We start from the raw sequence: 16,216 nt of genomic DNA, 5'->3' as shown, positions 1-16,216 counted from the left end.
ACGAATAAACACATGAGTTAGGGGGCAAGTAGAATATCTCAAAAGTGGCTTGGATGACAACTATTTTCAATTGCATCAGCCTGTTTAGTACAGCTTTGCAGAATTATCATCTAGGAAATGTGCTTGTTTGCACTGCAAGCATCACATGGTGTCCAAAATGACCTTCGGACGTGAAAAATGCATGTATAAAGTTGGGGTTTGGTGCATACACTTCTGCTATGAACTGCCATGGACTTCTTTTCAAGTGGATACCATTATTATGCTTTATTTTAATATACCAGTATGAACACACCCACATGAATACACTTATATAGCTGTACAGGGGCGCTTGCAGATTTTCTTTTGGGGTGGGGATCAAACATGATGTTAAGTTTTATAGATGTCAGCCAAATTTATGTTTAGAGGTGAAACGGAAGGGGGGGGGGGAGAAGCAAACGCCCCTCTTTTGCCCCTATGTGCAGGCGTCCATGAATAACCCTGAAGGATGGAAGATATTACGTTTTAGTGAGTCAAACAGTATTTCAATCATTTGTGAGAAAGGCAATTTAGTAAAAATATTCACATCAAATGTTCAAAACAATACTTAATAAACATTTAACAAAGCAAACGTTACGTTTATGATCTACTCATTGTAGCAAACATGAAAAAAAATATCACTTGAATATTAGTGTTCTACCAGCTTTTCTACACATTTCGGCGAGTACACGGAGAGATGCATAAATACTGATACTCTTGGTAGCAAATAACTCATAATCGAAATCACAAATTCCTTTAAAATTTATTGATATGATTAATTTTAGAGTTGGAACAAACATGGTATTTATCAGGTACCATTTTAATGGTGACGGTTATAAGAGAGGAAGTAACCTTTTCACTGTGATTTCTTGCTTGAATACAGAGTAGCGTAACATGTGTCTATTGATAGGTATGAACATAACAAATAAGCTTATATATCAGTGTACACTCACAGGTAAAAATAGAAAATTGATCAACTTGTTTACCTAGGTGAATGAGCACGGCGTCTGCTTGGGATAGCTTGTTTCTAACATTATGACAAACACTTTATTCCTTATATGGCACAAATTCTGGGTATTTCAAACCTTTTCAATACGGATTCTATGAAAAAGGGGTGAGTAACAACTGCAGATGTTGTGTATAAATACGTCTATCTGTTATCTCGGGTATTCATACTTGAAGAAAGGTCCAGACGAAGGCAAATAAATCAAGAAAGAAAACGTACCTCTGCTATTATAAATTAAATAGGTAAGTAAACAATTTCTGATAATTTTCCCTCACGGAAGTTGGAGATGATTCTTATTAATAACCAGTCATTAGCAAAGCCTGTCGTTGTATATTAGATATATTCATATATGTACAGAAACTTAACATCGTATTATTGTCGAACGTTGACATTCTATTATTTTCATGCTAATTACTATGCTCCAACTCTGGTTGTTATTGTTAATATCATTCTAATTATAATTAAGTAAATGTCAACGTCTAATTAATATGCAGTAAGTATGAACATGTAGCTATTATATGATTTTTAAATAAGATGATAGGATGAACAAGTATAATTTGGCATTTAATTTATATGAATCATTCGTGATTTGTTTACTTTTTAATACGACCATGCATTTATAGATTGTAGCAATAATAAAATTATTTTTTTTCTGTATTTCAGATTTTTGTTTCATACATATAACGGAAGTGAAAATGTCTTTCTACGAAGATGATATTACTGCTGTTGTCATTGACAATGGTTCGGGAATGTGCAAGGCGGGTTTTGCCGGAGACGACGCTCCACGTGCCGTTTTTCCTGCTGTAACTGGTCGGCCAAGACATGACGTAAGGTTTATAGCAGAATCTAATTTTTTTATCCTGTATATAAATATAATGTTTTAAATATTATATTTTTAATCCGTAACAACCTTGTTCACTACTTATCATCCTAATCGTTTGACAAGAATTTCTGAAGATTAAAATAGTGACAAGAAAAGGGGACTTTGAAAGAAAGTGCTAAGAAAGTGCTGAGAGAAATATTTTCTCCTAAATGTAGATTTGTGTTATTATTCAATGAACCAAAATAATGCACAATGCCTTTTTTTATCTTACGGATTAAAACAACTTTATGAACACGAAAACATGCATATATTCATAAAGGGTCAGATAAATATGTGTATATTGAGGCGAATGATTTGTTCTGTTTACTTGTATTCCATGTTTACTTGTATTCCATGTGTGCTTGTATTCACTTTACATATACTATATATAATCCCTAAATTAAATATAGCAAAATGTAAAACTGATTTCATTCGGTCTTACAGGTTGTAATGCCAGGAATGGGATACAAGGACACTTACGTTGGAGACGAGGCCCAAAATAAGAGGGGAATCTTGTTGCTGAAATATCCAATTGAGCATGGGATCGTCACTAACTGGGACGATATGGAGAAAATCTGGCACCATACTTTCTATAATGAACTCAGGGTGGCTCCCGAGGAACACCCCCTCATGTTAACAGAGGCTCCACTCAACCCAAAAGCCAACAGAGAAATGATGACACAAGTCAGTTTTGTTTCACCGCCATTTTATAGATCAAGAGTGTTTATTGCATGAATGCTATAGATATAATTCAGACATCATGAATGCTATAGACATAAATAAGACATCATGAATGGAAATTTAACCAATTCTGCTTATGTAGAAGAGAAGATGCGCAGATTTATTTTTGTTAATGACGTCATTATGATTTTATAAATTATGCGAGAAAATGCTGCATCAATATCTAAGAGAGGGCGAGAATAGTATGATCATTTATTCGAGAAGAAAAACATCCAACATCCATCGAGGGATTTTCTTTTCTTATGAAATGCGAATTTCTTCTGTTCACTGGACAAATGTATACATATAATTCTAATTATCAGTAACGAAATGCTACAAGTACAAAATATAAAAGTACGAATTTTCTTTATTAAACTCTTATTATTGCATTTGTCATCGGAACCTATCTTGAGAATATGAAACATATAACACAAAAGGCCATTCATTAGTTATATATTTCTTTACTTTATCTATAGATCATGTTCGAGCAGTTTAACACACCCGCATTCTATGTGGCCATCCAGGCAGTGTTATCTCTGTATGCTTCAGGCCGTACCACAGGAATCGTCTTTGACTCTGGAGACGGAGTGTCTCACGTGGTTCCGATCTATGAAGGTGAGAAAAATTATCAGTTCTATTCAATTCAATCCTTATTTGAGATATTGACACTTCTAACTTGAAATGTATTTTACATCTATTGCAAACAGTTATGGAAACTGATATTATGCACTTCCTACGGCTCAGATATTAGCTTTGTTTGGTCTTTGAGATAGAGGAAGGCTGAGAACCCGATGGAATCCACAGATGTTTGATCAGCAATCGTGTAATCCTGGCTGTACTGGTACAGGGGATCAAAAACTCAGGCACGCAGTGGTGTTATCGATGATTATTGATCACATATGTATCGACACTAGTGTTAAAGTCTGTGCACAGCATTGCGTGAATAATACATTCATCACAGTCTCCACAGGGATGAACTGTGTGTATGGGTCGATATATAGAAAACGTGATCATTCGTATGATTTTTATAATAAATTGATCTATAAATTCCATTAGGAGAGTATGATTTTCGGTCCATGATAGTCGGCTAGAGGTCACGATCTACGTTTAGAAACCATTTGGCGCGAAAACAAGCTACCATAATTATACTGTACTATATTAAAATAGCTTTGCAAAAGTACAGTTTACTGTACAATAGCACAAAGTTGTCTGCCAAGGAGCAATTAACAACAGTAAAGGGAAGTAACCTTATTTTGTTTTTGAGAATTTATACACCGGAGTATTTGTCTTAAAAGCCAGTTCGAGTTAGGGACAGAAATTGTGAAAAAAATAATGACTGTGAATTATGGCAAAGATCGAAATATGTGCTACAATCGAGCTCCAAACAATTGCTCAGAAGTGTCTTAAAATGTTATTCGAAAATTATATATATATAATTATATTATAAAGCGGTTCCTGTGTGACGTAGACAAATGATTCCACTATTTACGTAGACAGTGTGACCGTTAACTTCTGATATAAACTGATCCAGTTGGAATGTTCGTTATATAATGAGGTAGATGATGGAATTAATCGTTGTGTTCTCCGTACAGTTTTTTAATCACTCACGGCTCCAGTCCTGAGATTTGCGCGTTACTTATGTTTATGTGTTAGCCAAAGAGTCGAGTGCGAGTAAATATTTCTTGTCATTGTTACCCACCATAATCTTTCACACTGCTTGAATGAGCTAATTAGTGTTTCTTTGTCAAATAAATACACTTAAATGGGTATTTTCGTTGATGTGTGTGAATTAGTTGCATTATGTATTGTTGTGTTTATCTTTGCTCAGAAAAATCAATGAGTAAATCTTCGGGAAATGACACCTATTCAACAAAAGTTTGGGTTAACTACAGCCAATGATCGGTATGGGTAGCAAAGATGGTTGAAGTCATAACACGTGGTGATTTTATATATTTTTCGGTCTACTGAATTCTCACTAAGGACACATGAATTGACGAAAATAATAAAGCATTGTAAATAAAATACTAATGAAGAATTCCTATGGCTAATGTTTGAGATTTTGTTTAAAGAAAATATTTTATTTATTGTTCTAGGTTATGCCCTTCCTCACGCCATTGAAAGACTCAACCTCGCTGGTAGAGATTTGACAGTCTATCTTCAGCGTATTCTGCATGAAAGGGGATACAACTTCACTACATCTTGTAAGTTATAATTTCGACCAACAATTTACAAATGGCGTTCTTTAATGCCTTACTGGTTTTTATTAAAAGTTTTAAAAGGTTTCAAATTAGTTAGAAACTTTGGACTTGTTAGTGATCTGCAATGGAACCTTCAGAACCAAATGGAAAATTAGATAAGATTTGCTTCTTCTTCTGGGCTTTTTTCTTGTTTCCACAAATTATTGCTTTAGACTCGCATTTCATGCAATTAACTCTTTTAAGTTAGCCTAGCATCTGGATAAGCGAACCTTTGTATCATTCTTCTTCTCTTTCATACAACTTTGTTTGTAATAATATTAATATGAATCATTTCAGCTGAACTGGAAATTGTCAGAGATATAAAAGAGAAGCTGTGTTACTGTGCCCTTGATTTTGAACAGGAAATGTCATCTACAGCATCAAATTCTGCAGTAGAAAACTCGTATGAACTTCCTGATGGTGGAATCATTACCATTGGTAACGAGCGCTTCCGGTGTCCCGAGGTCTTGTTTCAACCAGCTTTCATAGGTTATTATTTCCCTTTTGTTTATCACTCTGATTCATTCTTGTCTATGCTGTTAACTTTTTTTCAGTGTTTTTATCCTGCAATAGAGCATGGCCGTCTTGGTCATACATCTGGAAAGATATCTTTAATTTAGCACATTCACCATGGATTGAGAAAATCTATTAAAAAACAGTTATATAGTGTCTCAACGAAAGACTCTTTAACTTTAGAGGTCCGGGACTCTATAAAATGTGTATGGTATGATTCATAAAAAATAGGTTTTAAACTAAAATTTGTTTTCAAAAAATTTTGATTCATTATGTTTCTAATACTCATTGAAAATGTATACATGTATACGTTCTTTAATCCAGAAAACGTTAATGAGAACAAACAAATGCATGTACATACCGAAATGGTAACTTAATCTTTTTTTTAAAATTTGTTCAACGTTTCTATTAGTCGCATACATTTTAAACTGTTCTAAGAAATTTATAAAAAATTGCAACCACTTCCAATTTTTATCTTAATTACAGTAATTAATTTCAAAAGCAAAAACAGAAAGAATAAATGTGTTATTGACGTTTCCTTTTAGGAATGGAATCAAGTGGCATTCACGAACTTGTGCACAACTCTGTGATGAAATGTGATATTGACGTCCGAAGGGATCTCTACCAAAACATCGTACTGTCAGGAGGATCCACCATGTTTCCAGGTTAGTTTTGTTTATTTGTGTCATATTTAAGGTGGCATAAGGCAGCCTCTCAAGTAGGCCTTGATTAAGTTTTGTTGCTGCTAACTAAAAAAAATTCACATGAGAAAAATAAAGATTTCAGGATTATTCCTTTCGTTATAATGAACACGGAGATCGAGTTTGCTTTTTGTGGAATTGATTATTGTTCAGAAAATTCCAGTAGCCACAAATTTACGAGGGTATTAATTATAATGATATCGTTTTAAAGGTAAATCTTAATACCGCCAAACCTATACTATTTGTTTTTATGAGTTAAATAAATGATGTCTACTAAATCCATGCTTAAGGTAAGGTCTTGCTAGGTTTGTTTAAGATCGATCTCATAATGCAAGCTATTAAAGCAAGCACAATTGTATAACTCACATTTTATGAATTGACCAAATTTTCTGCTATGTGATTTGATATTATTTACTCTGCTCCCACGTTTATATAACGAAAATACGTAATTTGAATCTTATACTTTTGTTTACATATTTTTATTCGTCTTCAACAAATTACTGATATAAATTGTCAAGAACATTAGAAAAAAACGAGATGAACCTATAGACTGCTTAATCTCTAGGATATTTTGGTCCTTTTCTCTTTTTCCTTTTTCCTTCTATTAGCATAGATGAACATTCTTCCACATGGTGATGAGTTGAAATGGTGAATCCTTGATAAAATATTTTGCTGTACATTATTTCAAAGAAAACGTTGAAGTTGTAAATTTGAAAATGCCTTTATCCACTCGGTATCAGGTGATGTTAAGTAGATCTATTATTTTCTTTTAATTTTTATAGGTTTAAGTGACAGAATGCAGAAAGATATGACTGCTATTGTACCAAGCGGAATCAAAGTCAAAACTATTGCTCCACCTGAGCGGAAGTACTCTGTATGGATCGGCGGATCTATTCTAGCCTCGCTTTCGACTTTCTCGCAGATGTGGATCTCAAAACAGGAGTATGACGAGAGTGGTCCTGGAATAGTTCACAGGAAATGCTTCTGAAATGAAACTATCGAATCTCAGACAAAGGGAATTCTCATATGTCTTCTCATTTGTGTTGGAAAAGTATTTCAGTGCCATGAATACATTCACATAAATACTATCATTACGCTTTACATCAATTTTTGCCTTTCGATGCTGGTCATTGTAAAGAGGGAAACGCAAAATAAAACTTGATAACCGTTTACAATCATATGATAAACCTATTTATTTATTTACAAACGTTGTTTGTGTGCGCGTGTTTATGAACAAATGTTCTGGTCAAATAATATAGACTTTTCTACGATTTTGTATCTCTTGATGTGTTGTGTGTATTTTTGTGCATGTTGTTATAGATGACTGTCTATTTGTTTGTTGTCTTACATTTGGTACGTGGACTCAATATGAGATTTATGGTTGGCTAGTTGAAGTCGGGTGGTCAAGAACCGCGACACAGGTCACCTGAATAGGTATTATGTAATGTTGGATTAAGTAGTAAGGGTTGTCACGTGCAGTTATATTGTGGCATAACTTCGCATTAGACCCTTGGAGATGTATATTAGGAGAGAACTGAGCAAGTAATTCATTCCTATTTCGAATTCTGATTTCATTTGTTTTGTGCTAATATCAGTCTGCGGATGTGTTTAATGATGTTAATATATATAATGTGATAGGAGACATTTGCTTGAATATTCATGTGAACTACAGTGCTCATTGGACTAAAATATATTCTGGACCCATTGCGAATTTATTCAAGGGATTTCTGGAGAATACCATTGTGATCATTCAGGGATGTTGGCAAACCAGTACATTCAAGGAAATGGAATTCATTCGGAACATTCTATTTCTTTACACTTGTATGGAATGTTTTGAGATTGTTTTGGATTTAATTCATAAAACTGTAAGTTCCTCCTACATTTAACTTTACAACTTTGATAAATAAATTATTTGCTAAGTTTAAAGAAACTTGTTCTTTTCTTTCTTTACGTAACTTGTGATTCGTGATTCTGTTTTATTGCCATCTATGCTATAATGGTCAATATGTTTGTCATGTTGTGAATTTCCATGCCTACAATAAATAAATATTCCTTAGAAAAGTTACGTTTTCATTATCTCATTGTAGTTTGATTTCCATTGTTTGGAAGCATTTCTGCGTGCTTTGATGTGTACGAGAGATATAACTTAAATTGCGTTACACTCTATATTTCTCTTGCTTTCATCCCGGTGTGTTCCGATGCCATCAAAACCCATATTCAGTCGAAACTTGAAGTCTTAAGCTGTTCCGCATATAGAACTTTCTGGTGTCACAACAAGGCAAACATTAATAATGTCACTTATGTGAAATTCTACTGAGAAATTTAAAAAAAAAATATATTTACGACATTCTACATGTACGGAAACTTTCTACATGTTTCGTAGATTGTCAATCTTATTCATCAACTTAGTCCACTCTATGTACTAGTTTTGGGTAATAATTCGAACTGAAATTCTGATCGAAGTGCTCTTAAATTTGGGATGACGCCTATGCCATGCCAGATGGACTATATGCCTTCGTCTTAGCCAGGAAACTATGCACAGTCTTAACTACTCCTCTTACCATAGTTTCCATGGAATTAGACTATGTAGTAACCCCCACCCCACACAAAATGACGGCATCAGGAAATTGTAATAACGGTACTCGCGATTATGTCAATATTATAAACCTTTAGGAGCCACATTTATTTTTTTTAAAGTAAAAAATACATTCGAGTGCCTGTATCACATACTAATTTCTTGATTATGCATTGATCAGAGCGTCAAACGATTTCCAACGATTGCAAATTGAATTTGGATGAATCCTAAACCGATTCGGGAATGACGCTATGTGTTTGTCTTACCTAGGAAACTGTGCATCTCAACTCTCCTTTTACCACAGTTGCCATGTCAACGCAATAAACAAGAAAATTAATAGATCAATAAATTCTAATTCCTTCACCTTCAATTGCTATAATTGTCTAAACCTTTCCGGGACACTATATTTTAAAAAGAGAAAAAAGACACTCGAGTCCCAAGATCAAATTCTAATTGAGTGCGCATTGGGCGAAGCGGCAAATAATTCTAAACATTTTCAAATGATAAAATGATTAAAATAAAGTCACATTATAATATAGTAAACGGTGTTGAGAGAGTTGATTGTAATATGTAGCGAGTTTGACATTAAAGCAATAATGTTTGCTCACAATCTTTGGTTGATATAAATGTTAGTTGTTGTACAAAATAACAGTCAAGATAATATAATTCTTGATTTATGAATTTCAAACATGCAATGTTTTAGTAAAGATACAGATTTACAGATAACTTTTAATGATTATAAATTTTACTTCTACAGCAACATATTCATATGTCAGATGACAGTCTATGTATACAGGTTGTGGTAAACAGATTATTCATCCTGTTTTAAGTTCAGTCTGTTAAAACGTCGACTCCGGTATTCAAGTACAACTTGAGAGAAATAGATTATTTAAATTATTCATTGGACATACAAAGGGTTCTTTTGTATTTTGGACTTACACACTACTCTGATATAGTTGTGAATTCATTCACTGACATTCTGGATGGTACCATTGTAATACATCAAGACTATTGGTACATAGGTACATTCAAGATTATTGGTAGATCACCACATTAAAGATTATTGGTAGATTACCACATTCAATAGTGGATTTCATTCGGAACATTATTTTAAAAAATTGCACATGTGATAGAACATTTAGGATCATTTAGGATAATTTGGGGTTTAATTTACAATACAATAAGTTCTTCTCAATATTTCTTCAGACCGCTCCGGTGGCCTAGTTGTTAGAGTGTCCACTTCGGGTGCGGGATGGGGCTGGTTCGAATCCCGGAGTCACAACAAAGACTTATAAAAAATGGTTCCAACAGCTGCCTCGCTTGGCGCTCATCATTAAGAGGTTATCTTATGATTGGTAGACCTAGTGTCAGGATAATGTGACTTGGTAGGACATCATGCTACATGTCTGCGGCATGATGCCTTAGTGCTAGATATCACTATAAACTGCCACACTGCAGACATCGTAGCGATATGACTGAAAAATTGTTCAATCTACGTTAAAAATCCAAATTAAGCACAGATATTCCTGTTAAAGTTTCACTTTGCACCTTAGAGAAATAAGTTATTTGTTGTTTTTAATAAACTTTTTTTCCGCTGTGTCCTGCTTTTAGTTTAAGACCATAGAGTCCTAGCAATAATATATATATGGACAGTGTTTCATGAAATCTCTCCAGCTGCCATAAAGTTATGGGCTGGACAAGAAAACGTTAACCGAAGGATTGACAGACAATGTGTGAACATGCTGTGCCTAATGCAACATACATGCATCTATAGTCATTTAATTTAACATGACACCGGAAGTGTTGATGCCTTGGGAAATGACATATAGCATGGTATGCAACACACTCTGGTATCAGTATACATACATTTATTAAGAGCTTCAAAGCTAAAATATGGAGACGAAAATTGAATATCAAAACATTAAAAAATTTAGACACAAAAATATATTGACCTGAGACCCGAGACCTGGTCTTACAGATAGGCTCAGTAATGTTCAAAATTACAAGACCAAGCCATAATGTTCTGCTACACGAAGTTTCTGCATTGACCAGTTTGCAAAATATGGTAATTCTACTTTCGACCTTGAAATGAGAATAAAGAAATTGGTCAAGTTTACGCAATTGTTTAATATATGCATACAATGACCCAAGATACATACATATATATATATATATATATATATATATATATATATATATATATATATATATATATATATATATATATATATATATATATATATATATATATATATATATATAAGTTAAGTGAGGCATGGTTATGTTCACAATCACAGGTGCAAACCAATACTAAAAATAACTATATACTGGGGATCTCAATAGTTTCCAAGTGATGACACAATATCTATCTATCTAAATATGTCATATGTTGACAGGTTTTTCACCTTTTATTTCCACCGGGGCCATATTGATTAGTGTGGTCTTGGTTAGTGACTGGTGTTAGCTTCGTCCTGACCATGACGTCCTTGAGGAGTTTTTTCTCCGGTAGGTTACTACATGTTTGTTCGGGAGGAATAATTTTAGTGCGTCATACGACTCCATCATATGGGCCAGTGTTTCCCGATGATTTTACCTACTTTGGGGTTATATGGGTGGTAGGTCAGGATAAATGATATCCTATCCACCTTTTCCTTCTCTGCACTATTTAGTAGGTCATTGCACTTTGTTTTCTTACCCCTTTGGGTTGCCTTTGCAATGAGGTCTTTGCCGCAGCCTCGGTAAATCAAATGTTTAGATTACTATTCAGACCTTGTCTGGAATGTTTCATTGTCGGAGCAAATTCTGCGTATCCTCAGTGCCTGTCTATATGGGATGTTCCTAATGCAGTGTTTTGGATGACAGCTGGTTGGCAGGAGATACTGGTATTTGTCGGTTGGTTTCGAGTAGATGTCTATATGGAGTTTGTTTTCTACGTATCTGGTTCTTGCGTCCAGGAACAAGTGCTTTGAGTTCGAGACTCCTGCCGTTAATTTTATTAAAGGATGAAAGCTTTTGCCTTTTATATTAAATCATCCAGCATTGTCCTGTTATGTTTCATTTTGCTTATATAACTGATTAAATTGTTACATTCAGCATATAGTGTTTCCTGTTTTTCTATTGTATATCTTTGCTCAGGTCTCGATTTTAGTCCATCAACAAATTTCATTCTTTTTACTAATAGGCTATTTAGTATCCCTAACTAAACTAAGATAATCTCGACACAATAAACTATACGACCTGCTGTGAATAAAAGAAATCACTGACTGGCTGAACGTGTCATCAGTTAGTCGCTCGATTTCATGGCTAAAATCTCACATCTTATAATATAAATGAATCAATGAAATTTACTTATGTCTTAAATACAATTTTTGCTAATTAACAATTCATTGACATAACATTTTCAGACCTAGTAATATCATTTCCTACCTATACGATTCGATAACATAGCAACGAATAAATTAAACAATTATCTGAAAATTCTTTCCAAGAAATAATGTATGAAATTATTAGATCAAATGAGTCATAGAACATCAAAGACAAATTAATGCAAACAATTAGTTTCGCAACTACGATCAAAGGAAAATTTAGTTTAAAGCAAATAAATTAAACAAATAATTACAGACTCGTATCACGAAAATTGTATAAAATTGGTGCAAATACCTTGTACTTTTGAGATTAGCTCGCTACCCCGTCACATAATCTCTCTGCCTTTAAAGTTCAGTGTCCCTCAAACTTCCAGACCCGTCCCTTCTACAATTTTAACGAGAAAAGATAGTTGTTATGTTTCCTTGGAGCTTAGAACTTCTTAAATAAACGCAGAAACCTAGAGTGACTAATGTTTAGAGGGAGAATACTTGTCTGTCCCCCTCCCATTTAGCTTAGCCAAGCAGGATTAAACTTATCTAACCGCCGTTATTATTACACGCCCATCAAAGATAGAATATGTCTTTCTATTCTGCCCTTATTGATAAACGATTTCTATAAAAAGAAAATCATTTTGTGACACAATGGCACAACATTTTCTATGCACCGTCTCAGTTCTGTCATTTGTTCGCTACTTTAGCACTTTCATGTAGGCCAGTGAAACCTGGACTCTGTACGCTTCACAAGAGAAAAGACTGAGCGCTTTTCACATGCGATGCCTCCGACGCATACTCTGGATCACCTGGAGCAATCGAGTAACAAACAAGGAGGTGCTAGAGCGTGCCAAGATTCTCAGCATGATGACACTCCTCCGCCAACGCCGCATCAGATGGCTGGGCCATGTACGTCGGATGGATGACGGACGGATCCCCAAAGACATTCTTTATTCGGAACTCGCCTCTGGCAAATGGTCGATCGGACGGCCACATCTCCGCTTCAAGGATGTCTGTAGGCACGACATGAAAGCCCTTGATATCGATGTCAACACCTGGGAAGATATCGCTCTAGACAGATCAAGCTGGCGACATGTTCTGATCACTGGTCTGAAAGCCGGAGAGGACAAGCAACGCTTGATAGCTGATGAAAGACGATCGAAGAGGAAGAAGAAGCAGCTCCAACCAACACCAGACGCAACCTTCAAGTGCAGCAAGTGCAGCAGGGACTGCCACTCCCGCATTGGACTACTTAGCCACAGCAGACGCTGCACAACCACCAACCGGGACATTTCTCATGGGCTCAGTTCCATCGTCTCTCGAGATTAACGGATGCCAACAACAATACACCCAAATTCATCTTGTCATGTCCATCTGTCTGACCGTTATCCCAAAGGAAATATCAATCACTCCCCAAACAGGGGACATTAAACACCGTAGCCTAGTGACTTAATACGGTTCCTAAGCCTATTATTTTGTTTCTCACGTGTCCGACTGACCGAGGTAAGATTCAGTCAATTGTGTATTGCCATAACATCTTACAGAATTCACACTGTTACACCAGTTTATTTTGGTATTTAGCACGAGAAAGGTATACTTTTTTAAACATTCAATCAAATCCAGTTTGTGATGCAACATTAACTTCTGTATATGAATATGGTCAGTACATACAGGGCTGATGACATTGCATAGCTGCCCTGGAATAAACACTTTCGGAAAAGTAATTATTTCCAGGGCCCCAGTCTAGGACAAGTACGTTTTTCCTTTTTAAAACTTGTTGGAAAACGGTTCTTGTTAGCTATTATCTATCGTTATCTGGTCATTCATATCCTCTGGGCATTCTCACTGTTTAAATCTATCTCTATTTTATTCGTTCATATCTTGTGATACTATACTCATTGGGTATCGATTACTGTCAATTGTGCACGAGTTCTGTTTATTGCTTGATGGCATATTCTGCTAAGCGACCAAATTATTAGCCAGTCAAAGCGCTTCGAACAAATCCAGCATGATTATTTATCAATGGTTTAAGCTACCTTGTTATTTCGTGTTTTCTCAATGCAGATACCCAATAGCGCATGACCATTTAAGTGCACAGACTCAATGCAGCGGAATTAAAGACATGCCTTTATGAACTGATTAAATGGCAGTAACGAGTCTTTAATTATTTTAATCGATTATACAGAGATCTATTTAAGTGTGCAGTATTGCGTTTGAAACGAAAACATCACGTTAAAGGAGCGGTTTTTGTTTACATTTAAATCACAAAATATATGTTATTATCACATTAGTAGCAGTTGTCCAATGATGTATTTTTTTCTTTGGATTAAACGAGTTTCGTAAATTAATTTTGCATGAAAGGTCTTAAGGAAGAATCAGAGATGGAACTTTCACGTGAAAGTGGAAGGATTATATATCAGGGTACAACTGTACTTAAGGTAGACATTCCATTCAAGAGACCCAAGCCAGATCACGTCACGTGGCAGCAAAAAAAGGTCAAAATGACAAGACTAAGAGTTATATTCATTTTCAGATATATTCGATTGATAGTTAACCATGGGTTGAATTCATCGCATCTCATTTGTTGCAAACAAAATCGCAAAATGGCACAAGCTGGAAATTTTGTCACTGTATTTGTCAATGGAACTGACAAAATCAGGATTTAACGAAGCAAATCACATGACAGTTTTGGACCTCATCAACCCTGTCCAGCAGAGTATATTCATGACATTAGCCAGTATGTACAAAAATTAACTGAAGGCCATTTAAAACTAAATGAGAGTGAAATAAATACGTTTTTGATACAGGAATGCGGTGTGCACTCGAAAATAAAAACGGTCTTAAAATGGGTGCTAAGTTTAAGAACAGATGCAGGGCAAAAGACTTTGTTCTGCCAATTGATCGAATCTTGTGAGACGTTTGGGAATTCCAGCAGTTTACTTTCCATCGTTGCTGATGTTAATCTTGATGTCAAACCCGAGCAGGAAATGAGATACAAAAGATGCCTTGACAGTAACAAAAACCTAAAATTTAAAATCTCTGAAGAAATTAATATGTTCTATATCGTTTATGTTGTTTTCAATGTTGATTAAAATGCATCTTGTCGAACCTAGATAAGAGACTGAAGTTTCGAGACAAGTGAAAACGTAGAATGGACAAGTGAATTTTCTGAAACCGCTTGTTCTGAACTTGTGGTTAAAAATAAAGTCTGATCAACTATGAAATTATTTTACCTTATAACTTACACAAGAACTTGATACTTCTCTGAACTTTATGGCAAAGAGAAGTTATACTATAGCCAGTACTTGTGAGAATGTACTTGGACCACGGGGGACGCTGTTAACGTCAAACATTCGCAAGTATATATCTTCGATTTGCAAGGAAAACAATCTCGCTAAAATATTCACCAAAAATATACCGTACAGCATTAGAAAAGCATATATTCAAGAACATTTTATGATTATGATCGGCTATATTTCAAAAAGGTCAAAATTAAATTACAGTAAAACTTAGTTGCCTGGAAACTAATTTGCAAATTTTGACGGCACGCTGAATTACACCTGAGAGTGGTATAATAAGATATCGATGCACTAGGTGACTAACACGAATTTCTTTTAAATATATTGATATGACTAATTTGGAATAAGTATGATATTACACTGGGCAACAAATTTTTACAAAAGTCATGTTACTGAAATAAAATTAGTCAATTCTTATCAATTTTTATGTGCTGAACACGAATATGACAGTCAAATTGCAAAATTGGCTCTAGTTTTTTTGTAATGTGCAAGAAATTAATGTTTACATAACGAAATGCATTCCAATAGTAAAAGGTCAACTGTAATAGCCTACCTATAAAAAATCAAGTCATTGACTACATCTTAGATTTCTTTGCCTGTCTCTTGTACAGCTGTTCGGGAGCATCTCTGAGGAGTGTCCAGCAGTAGTCAGCCAGCATTGTAGTGGACCATTTTCCCTGGTATCTTTGTTCCATTGTTGCGATATCTTGATGAAAACGTTCGCCGTGTTCATCACTAACAATACCACAGTTGCTAGGAAAGAAATCCAAATGGGAATGAAGGAAGTGAATCTTTAGAGACATATTGCAGCCAAGTTTCTTATACTTCATCAACATGTCTTCTACTAGTTCCTTATAGTTTTCTGCCCTAACATTTCCGAGGAAGTTTGTAGAAACTAGGCGAAAAGCATTCCATGCTTGTTTCGCGTCACC

General features: G+C 35.0%; 1 protein-coding gene across 1 annotated transcript; it reads left to right on the top strand.

The window, feature by feature from the left end:
- The first annotated feature begins 1,061 nt into the window (after window positions 1-1,061).
- Window positions 1,062-8,109, top strand: LOC149804233 (actin-5-like). Its single transcript, XM_089937990.1, has 8 exons — window positions 1,062-1,263; window positions 1,685-1,848; window positions 2,328-2,567; window positions 3,080-3,218; window positions 4,697-4,804; window positions 5,138-5,329; window positions 5,899-6,018; window positions 6,837-8,109. The coding sequence occupies exons 2-8, from the start codon at window positions 1,717-1,719 to the stop codon at window positions 7,040-7,042; spliced, it is 1,137 nt and encodes a 378-aa protein (XP_089794116.1). The 5' UTR covers window positions 1,062-1,263; window positions 1,685-1,716; the 3' UTR covers window positions 7,043-8,109.
- The last annotated feature ends 8,107 nt before the right edge of the window (window positions 8,110-16,216 follow it).

Source organism: Sinohyriopsis cumingii, chromosome 2 (assembly GCF_028554795.1).
Source record: "Sinohyriopsis cumingii isolate HCF-2022 chromosome 2, ASM2855479v2, whole genome shotgun sequence".
In the NCBI taxonomy this organism is placed as follows: Eukaryota; Metazoa; Mollusca; class Bivalvia; order Unionida; family Unionidae; genus Sinohyriopsis; species Sinohyriopsis cumingii.
The sequence above is the reverse complement of the archived record's forward strand: the minus strand, read 5'-3'. Positions and strand labels throughout refer to the sequence as shown.